The sequence below is a fragment of the Phalaenopsis equestris genome, unplaced genomic scaffold, assembly GCF_001263595.1.
Source record: "Phalaenopsis equestris unplaced genomic scaffold, ASM126359v1 Scaffold000032, whole genome shotgun sequence".
In the NCBI taxonomy this organism is placed as follows: Eukaryota; Viridiplantae; Streptophyta; class Magnoliopsida; order Asparagales; family Orchidaceae; genus Phalaenopsis; species Phalaenopsis equestris.
The window spans coordinates 1036305-1045888 of record NW_018164474.1 but is presented as its reverse complement, the minus strand read 5'-3'; the positions used below and the strand labels follow the sequence as shown (position 1 = coordinate 1045888).

The 9584-nt window shown below is 32.6% G+C and overlaps 1 protein-coding gene across 1 annotated transcript; it reads right to left on the bottom strand.

Moving 5' to 3' along the window:
- Window positions 1-8136: 8136 nt before the first annotated feature.
- Window positions 8137-8781, bottom strand: LOC110018717 (nucleoside diphosphate kinase 1-like). The gene is made up of 4 exons (XM_020716126.1): window positions 8731-8781; window positions 8602-8650; window positions 8290-8510; window positions 8137-8166 (listed from the first exon to the last, which is right to left on the bottom strand). Exons 1-4 carry the CDS (start codon window positions 8779-8781, stop codon window positions 8137-8139), a joined length of 351 nt encoding a protein of 116 aa, XP_020571785.1.
- Between the last annotated feature and the right edge of the window lie 803 nt (window positions 8782-9584).

The window sequence follows — 9584 nt, the reverse complement described above, 5'->3', positions numbered from 1 at the left end:
TGAATGTTCTAAATGTTCTTAATATCACAAATTGCAATTCCTCTTGAAATGAATAGAGATTCAGAAACCTTAAATTTGATTACTAAGTATTCCTATACATAGAGTTTGAATCTAAGTTATTAAAGGTTTTTCTTAAATGTTGTTATTCTATTTATTAAACTAAAGTATAGAAGTTATAAGTAAATCTCTATCCTAAGTCATATGCTTTTATGTAGTAAAAGCTTCACTTGAGAACGAGTAACATTTAAGTTTGAGGGATTTTTATATACTAAAATAATATATTATTTTAAGTACATATTTTAGGCTTATTTTTGGTGATATTGCATTTTAAAGAATGATATTTTCATATTTTTATTGCAGGTATATTATTTTTAGGCATTTGGAGCAAAAATGACAAAAAAGGATGAAATTTGGAGCCAAAACTGCGAATTTTGGGATTCCGGCGCATGACGCGTCGTTTGAAAGAGGCTTGATGCATGATGCGCCAAAAATGACTCATGATTCACCATAACTTGTGCATGATGCGCCAGAGACTACTTTTTTGCGGATTAAGGTGATTCAAAAAAAAATTTGCGTTAATTTTCAAAGGGACACTTGTTCTACACGCCTATTGGAGTAATTCAAGGAGTAATTCAATGCATCTAGACAATGCATCTAGACACTTTGGAATGTTCTTTTATGAAGGGATATGTCTTTTGATCAAATGACACACCTTTTAAATTTAAAAAGTTGACTTTTGGAGGGAATTTTGAATTCCTTTTAAAAAGAGGCAACCCCAAATAAAAGAAGAAAACTTCAAAGACTTCAAAAAGGGGGGGGGGATGAAAAGGACAAGAAAGAGAGTGGTGTGAAAGGCAAGGAGAGAAGAAGAGGAGATTTTCTTCTAGGGTTATATGAGGAGAGAGAAGGTGAGAGATTTCTTCTTTATTACACTTCTAAGAGAGAATTGAGTGTGCTTATAAAAAAGAGAAAGGTTTGGAGAGAACTTCTAGGGACTTGCTTGAGAATGATTGTGAGATAAGTTGTGTCTTTTATTTCTTTTATTTTGTAAACTTATTTTTATATATGAAATATGTGTTTTGTTGTATCATTCTCATGAATTATGAGTAGTATCCTTTATCATTCTCCCTATTTTGAGATATGGTTTTGTGAAGAATTGATTTTATTTTATATGGTTTTAAATGTTAATAATTTGTGATGATTTGAACTTCGATCTTCATTTACTTTTTGATCTGGCCAATTGAAATGTTAAAACATGTTGAGAAACATATGTCCTGAAAAAGGCTATGATTTTTACAATAGGAGGAGAATCACATTTGATTTCATGGGAGAGTATGTCATCCATGGAATTGAGTGTAAATAAATATGGAAATATACTTTGTTGGATGCAGAATTGGAGATTTTAAGGTAACAGATTAAGATTCCTAATTTGGTCCAATTGATTGGAAACTAATACGAGATTGTTAGCCCTCAGGTGAGAGAGTAGAGATGAGTGGGGGCTCTGAAGTGCCAGCCGGTATCCTCCCAGACTAACCACAGAATTAGGGACCAAACTTTGGATTAGTCAATGTTCTTTATAGAACTCGGAAGAAGGTAAAGAATATGAATGCTCTTATTTGACACAAAACAATATATATATATATTAAATAATTTTGATTGCTTCACTCACCATAAACTTATTGTAAAGGTCATATACTCATTGTAAAGGGGAATGCTGTTTTCTTAAATTTGAACTTTCTGTCAACTAAAACTTTGTTTAGTTTTCATAATTTTACTTTTGAAGGTTTAGTTTTGAGTTAGTTAACTTTATCTTTCAACTGCATTTTAAATAACATTCACTTTAGTAGTTAATATTCAAACTTTGCACTTTACTTTTATTTTTGAATTTTTAAGCTATAAAATAATTTTAAGAATTTACTTATAGGTTGTTCCAACTTACTTTATAAAATAATTTTTGTTGGGATTATATTGCATATTTATTATTATATATGTCGTGTGTATGTTGTAATATTGAAAAATATTTGCAAAAATTTACATACTAAATCTACTCGCATCAATGATAAAACTTTATTGATGATATATTGGTTGCCTCCTATTTTTGAATGCTAACACTTATATCATTCAGAAATATAAACTATTAAGAAAATCTCCATCATAATTGTAGATATTTCAAAAATAAACAAGTTGATTTGAATAAAAATCTTCAGTATTTTCAAATTTGCTGAATTTAGTTATAGATGTTTCATGGAGTTTTGAATATGCTAAATGTGAGTCGTATATAAAAAGATGGTGAAATAGATAAATTTGAAAAAAAAAACTCCATGTTATTATTTTCAATGTTTGCAGTGGTAGCTCGACGACAATGACAGCGGCAGCGGCTCGGTTTTGATAGTATTGATGAGGTCCACAGTGGTTGTAGCCCAATGATGGTAGTAGCCCAATGATGGTAGTAGGTACAATGATAGTGGTTTGGTGTTAGTCGGGCGGTGTGATCAAATGCCAAAGGCGGTCTACGATGGTGGTTTGTGTTTTGGTGCATAGGTATGCATGCTTGATTGTACATGAATGTGTGTGCAAGAAAATGGGCACAATTTTGTGCCCGAGAAATTATGGGGTTCACATGCAAATATGAACATAAGCAAAAGCCGGCATGTGTAGGGATAAGAGGACGTGATGGCTTGCATGTGTGTGCACAGGTGCATTGGCTGGTGTGTGTGGAGCAGCCAAGCTCTTAAGAAGGCGTGCTTGAGTGCATGAGCGTACAGGTGAGCGCAAGCATCGACATACACAAAGGTGTGTGGGAGGTCATGCATGAACGCATTCACGCGCATGTAATAATTTTGTAAATTGGTGCCCTCATGTGTACGCTTGTGCAGGTGCATGCACGCTTGTTGGCTTTCTTGCATGAGTTTGTAAACTTGTGCTTTTATGCACCCGGAGCTTTGCCAATGTAGAAAACCTTCAAATTTTGATTTTTTTTCATTTTCTAAAATTTCAACTATAAATGCCTTATTCAAGGAGAGAGAAGCCACACACATCCTCTATAAACTATAGTTTTCATGCCTATGGATAGTAGTTTCCATATTTTTTCAATTCAGTGTTGTCTACCCATATTGAGGTTGTTGTTACCTACCAGTATTGAGACTATTGTTGTCTTCAGGTTGGTGTTGTCCACCTATATTGGGGTTGTTTTTATCTACCCATTTAAAGTTTTTATTTCCCACTCATATTGTTGCTCTTTTTGCCTTTACATCGTTGGTATGTTTCAATAAGAAAATTTAACTGAAAATTTTTTTAGACTACTTTAAAGGTTTCAATATTGAAAGAATCCTGACCACTAGTGCGAATTAATATTACAAAAAATCTCAAAATTTTGTAAGGATCAATGATATTGTGTTGATGATTACTGATAATATTTTGATGCTTTTTCAGAAAAAAAATTATATTCCAAATGACAAAATGGTTGTCTCCCATACTCTTTGATCAAGCCTGTGCTTTGCCAATGGAATACCTCATTGTTTGTGAGACGAGTTTGAATAAGGGCATTTGATTCCCACCAGTTTCAGAGCTAGCTAGTATTTTATCAACATGTAGAGTATGTCTTTGCAAACTTTTTGGTTGTGCTATGATAATTATTATGGGGTTGATTATCTTCTTTAGGGAGCATGATGCGACATTTTCATTAGAGATAGTGGTAAGGATAGACATGTTCATTTATGATATTCAAGATCATATCACTTATCAGAGTAGATGGTTGGCATTTCGAATGAGAGTTGCTTTAAAAATTTAGTCTATTTATTTTTTTCTTCATGAAAATTGATTGCAGTCTTAGTGATAAAAATGAAAAACAAAATGAACCACGAAGTCCTCTTCTTGTTGCAAAAGAGAATATATTGAGGATTCTAAATTTTCAAAATATTAAGCAACATTAGCATGAGGTGCATAACACCAATAAATATGAGATGAAAGAAGATTTGTTCAAGGTTGAGCTCTCCATTCATACAAGAAAATCCCACTCTACGATGTTGAATTGGTCAGGGGGATACAGAGAAGTTTGCGCAAGCGCCAAACATATCCTCCAAGTGTTTTTTACACGATGGTAAAATATCTCCCTATATACGGAATTTGAAGATTGAAAGGGGTCATATGAATTTTCTTTGATGGATCCTTTGAAGATTCATATCCTGAGGAAGTGTTGAATAACACGTGCATGAGAATATCATGTGTTTGAGAATGTGCAATCACTATTAAACCATTGTTTATTTTTGTACTATATTTTTTTGTAGTTGATATATATTTATCTTCTTTAGATGATGAAGAATATAAATACAGATCTCGAGCTGGAGCTTTTCTTAATGCATGGAATGCAAAGTTTATGAAGATCAAATTTCTTCAAAGCGAATATAAGTAGATGTACAATGTCATTGCATAGTAGATATTAGCCTTAAAAGTCAGCTAACATAGTGTAGGACTAAATTTTCTGTTATGGCAATTTCTCCTTACATGTAAAGCGAGAGCTTAATAAAAATCAAGATGAACAGATAAATGTGTAATGTGATCTTATACTTTACACGAAAGTTTAAAAGTTTCTTAAACAAAAATTTTCGGCTCTTGAAGAGAAAACTAATAAGTTGCAGAATCAGTGTGTAGTAGAAATATTCATCTTAGACTTCTAAAAAAAGATTATTTTGATGCAACATAGGATTAGGGCCCACATCGAGGGTTTATTTCTTAGCAAGACATCTAAAGACCCTCCTTTCTTTTCAGAAGATGAACGGGTTGGAATCAAGCAGAAGATAATATTCTCCAATGTTGAGGAGGATGAGCATATTAACATTGAATAGTGTACGATCTCTAAGAATGATCTTTTTTGTTTAATTTTTTAATAACTTATTTTTTTTTTATAGTAGTATATTTTTTCAAGTACTATTTTATCTGTCGTCGTATGTGTTTGTTGATAATATGTTGATATTGAAAATTTATTTATTAAGTTTTTTTTTTATTTGAATTGAAGTCTTGGCTTTGATATGATGTTGGTGAGGTTGACAACATCAATTTTGTTTCTTCTTTGTGTTGATTTCTTGTAAGTTGACCTTAGAGAAGAGGAATCTATTAAATGTCTTGTTAAGAATCAAATATATTTCAATTAAGTTATTCCTCGCCCATAGAGGCATAGTGACATCAAACTCTTATAGGGCTTTTATCTTTTAAGATCTTTTGAGTGTACATGTATCATCTAGGACTGATAACCTACTGAGATTTTTTTTGAGTGGAGATCATATCAAACACTTGCCCTCATAGAGTCTTTTTGGTGATAAGGATCGTGTCCACTAATTGCTCTCCATCGAGATTGTCACAAGGGCATGTGTTTCAGGGGTTTGAGTGAAGACATTATTGGTCACTTACCCCCAATTGTTCTTTCTAGTCAGATTCATGTTCACTAATAAATTTTTATTGAGACTACCACTTGTGAGTGTTTCCCAAGAGTAGAAGTAGCGAGAGTCTACAAATTTCCCTTAAGTGGTCTTTTTAGTGGGGATCATGTCCAGCACTAGCATTCCATCAAGGCTACCTCATATACGTGTATCTCAGAGGTATGTGTAGAGACTAGTCTAACACTTACCCTCAATGAGTCTATCTAGTGAGGACCATCTCTACCACTAGCTTCCCATCTAGACTTTTTCATGGGCGTGTCTCTTAGGGATATAAGTGGAGATTGAGTCTGTGACTTGCTCTCAAGGGATCTTTTTAGTGAGTATCATATCCCTATCTTGCTTCTCATCAAGGCTACCTCATGGGCATGCATTCCAGGGGTATGTGTGGAGATTAGATCTTCCACTTGTCCTTGATGGGTCTTTTTATTGAGAATCGTGTATACCACAAGCTTCTCATCGAGCTACCTCATGGGCGTATATTCTAGGGGTATAAGTGGAGAATAAGTCCACCACTTTTCTCTCAAAGTGTCTTTCTAGTGGTGATAATGCCCACCCCTAGTTTCCCATCAAGACTACCGTAGAAGCAAGTCTTTCAGGGGTACGACTGCATACTAAGTATGCCACGACTAACTTTAGACTTATCTGAAGTTATTTTCAGGGACTTATTAGAACACATTAACCCACATAAAAGAGGTTATAAAAAATTCACCAATAATATTTGGCATATCCGAGGCAATACATATAAAGTGCCATGAGAAACCAATCAATGATATTTGACCTATTTGAGATAATTTATACATCATGTGTAAATACACACGAATCACATGTAAATAAATAATTATTATGGATCCTCTTCTTATAAAACATATTTATTAAATATTTTCATCCATATTTAAATAACTTCATGTGATGCTTCCAAATAAGAGAATAGGTTTTATTTTTAATGATTATAAATAAATTATAGAATATAAATTTTAAATATATGATTTAAGAAAAAAAATATTGTAATGTTATATTTAATAAAATGTGCTTTTCTTTTTATAACTCAAATTCCAATACATGTCGTTTAATAAAAATGCATTTACATATCTAACCTCAATTTTTTTATTTTTATTTATGTGTATTTCATATTTTAAAAGTTAGGGGCGATATTATTATGTGATATGAAAGAAATGGGGGGTATAAATATAAAAAGTAATGTTCAAGTGTTGGAGATGTAAAAACATACGTATTGGGTGATATGTATGCAATATCTTCTTAAATAGTTTGGTTTTTATTTATTTATGTCCTTTCATTCTCTTTCTTATCACCAATGCTGGTGAGATCTGGTTTTTATTTAATACTTGAAAAGTCCAATGCCCACCAAATCATGAAAAAAAAAGGAGACTTCACCCAAAACAACAAATATTACATTTATCCTTTATATAATAATATATTAAATATATTTATTTCTAGCTTTAAAGCATAATTGCTCGTTTGGTAATGTGGTTATGCGTCTTCTTTTGTATTTATTTGGTCGAGGTTCAAATCCAACCCTTTACATTTATTTTTTCAGTTTAATTTTAACGAGCCAATTTTGAGCCGAACACAAACACAAATATTTAAATCGAGCCGAAAATGAACACACTGCTCACGAACCGATTTCAAACACGATGTGATTTCAAACACAAATAATTTCAAACGAGTCGAACACGAGCCAAGTCTGAGCTCGCTCAAGCTCGGCTCGTTTACAGCCCTAGCTCACAGCAATTGAGGACCTTCTTGGATGCTTTATCAAACAAAATCTTAATTCCATGACGATCAAACAATTCTACCTTAATATAAGCTGTGCGCCGTTATGCGTGCAAGGATTGTTTTGGTAATTTAAACCTACTTTTAGTTGCTGGGCCCAGCCCAGGAGTAGATAAGAACTTGGGCTTCTAAGCCCGACAACGAGTTTAATGTAATTTAACTTGCTGTACTTTTTGCTCTATTATATATATATATATATATCTAACCTCAATTTTTTATTTTATTTTATTTTTTTTTTTTGTATTTCATATTTTAAAAGTTAGGGGTGATATTATTACGTGATATGAAAGAATTGGGGGGTATAAATATAAAAAGTAATGTTTTAAGTGTTGGAAATGTAAAAACATAGGTATTGGGTAATATGTATGCAATATCTTCTTAAATAGTTTGGTCTTATGACCAATGCTGGCGTGATCTGGTTTCTAATTACTGCTTTTCTGAATAGAATTCAAATTTTCTATCGCTCTATTGCCAAATCTAATTATTTAGGAGCCCGTTGAGATTAGTTTTATTTATTTTTTTTACATATATTTACTTAAAATAAAATTCTTTGATATGTTATAATAAACTTAATTATTTTTTTAAATATTCAAAATAATTTTTAGATATTTTATGTATTTTTAGAAATAAATTCATTTATTTTTGAAAATAACTAAAGAAATGAAAGGAACCCAACATTAAAAAAAAACATAAAATTGAAGTTCCTATAATATCAAACTCATGCGTAATTAATACTTGAAAAGTCCAATGCCCACCAAACCATGAAAAAAAAGGAGACTTCACCCAAAACAACAAAAAAGCAAAGAACCCCCAAAACAGAGCAGCAGCAGAGTCACACTCCTAGTAAAGATTGCTCTTCCAACCAAACAAACCTTCTGGAAACCACAGAGCGATCTCCTTCCTCGCACTCTCAATTGAATCGCTTCCATGGATCACATTCCTGCAATAACAAAGACAAAAAAAAAAAAAGGATTCAATCATAAAAAAAAAAAAAAAAACATTAAAAAAAAAAAAAGCAAAAAGAAAAACAACCCCAAAAACAAAAAAAAAAAAAAATCAAAACAATTGCATAATCGGCCCGAACAGTTCCGGGTTCCCATTTCGAAGGATCTGAAGCCCCAATAATCTTCCGACAATTCACAATAACGTTGTCTCCCTCCCAAACCATGGCTACCACAGGGCCAGAGGTAATGTGCCCGACAAGCGCGGGAAAGTATCGCTTTCCCGCCAAATCCTCGTAGTGCTTTTCTGCGATGGACCGCTCCGCGTTTAAAATCTTCAACCCTAAAATTTAAATAGACGAACACTCATCACAACAAAATATATAAACACAGAAGAGTTGATGCAAGGGAGTTTGATAAAAAAAACCAAATACCTTTCAGGTGGAAACCGCTGCATTTGAAGCGCCCGATGATCTCGCTAATCTGAAGAGATATAGATTTGAGTTGTTCAAGTTGAAGATGAGAGGAAAATTAGAGAAACGAAAGGTGGATTGATGGGTTACCAGGTTGTGATGGACGCCATCAGGCTTGATCATGATGAAAGTCTGCTCCATTGCTCCATCTTAATTGTTTCAATTGTTTGAGTAGATCTGTCTCCAAATCAAATAAGAGAGGGAGAACTTGTAGTGGTACTTGGAACAAGAGGGCAATGGGGTTTCTATTTATAGATTAGAATTTGTAAGGGACATGTGTATTCGTTGCATTTCTTAACGGGCGGCTCCTGCTATTTTTGGAAAGGAATTGGAAAGGAATTTTGAAAAGGATTCCAAAAATATTAAAACAACGAAGGATTCCAAAAATATTCCACTTTTATTTTTGGAAATGAATTTTGAACGAAGGATTCCAAAAATATTCCACTTATTCAATGGCGGCTTATAATATAGTAGCAATGATTTTGGTGGGTCCTACCATATATTGGATTTCAGATAATAAGGGAAAAGAGTCTAATTATTTAATTCATTTTTAGGTTGACTTTGAAATCTTATATATGGGAAGTATTAATTTTGCATGCATACCAACAATTTTTATGTATTTAAATATTTGTTATCTTAAATATCACATTAAAGAATTAATGAAATAAATAATGATGATGTAACATTTTGGTTTTTCATTAATGAGAACTTAGGTATGGGATGTGTAAGTTCATAAGGATTGTGCGGTATGAATCTAAATGATTCTAATATAATTGAGGGCTAAATTTACACTCTTACAAAAAAAAAAAAAAAAAAAAAAATCTTGAAGTTAATGACTACCAATAATCAATGTCAATTACCTTCAATCATCGTCGATCGCCACTTGTGGCTTTTGTAGTTGACTATTATTGCCCACACTATTATTGTCTAATCATTATAGCTCA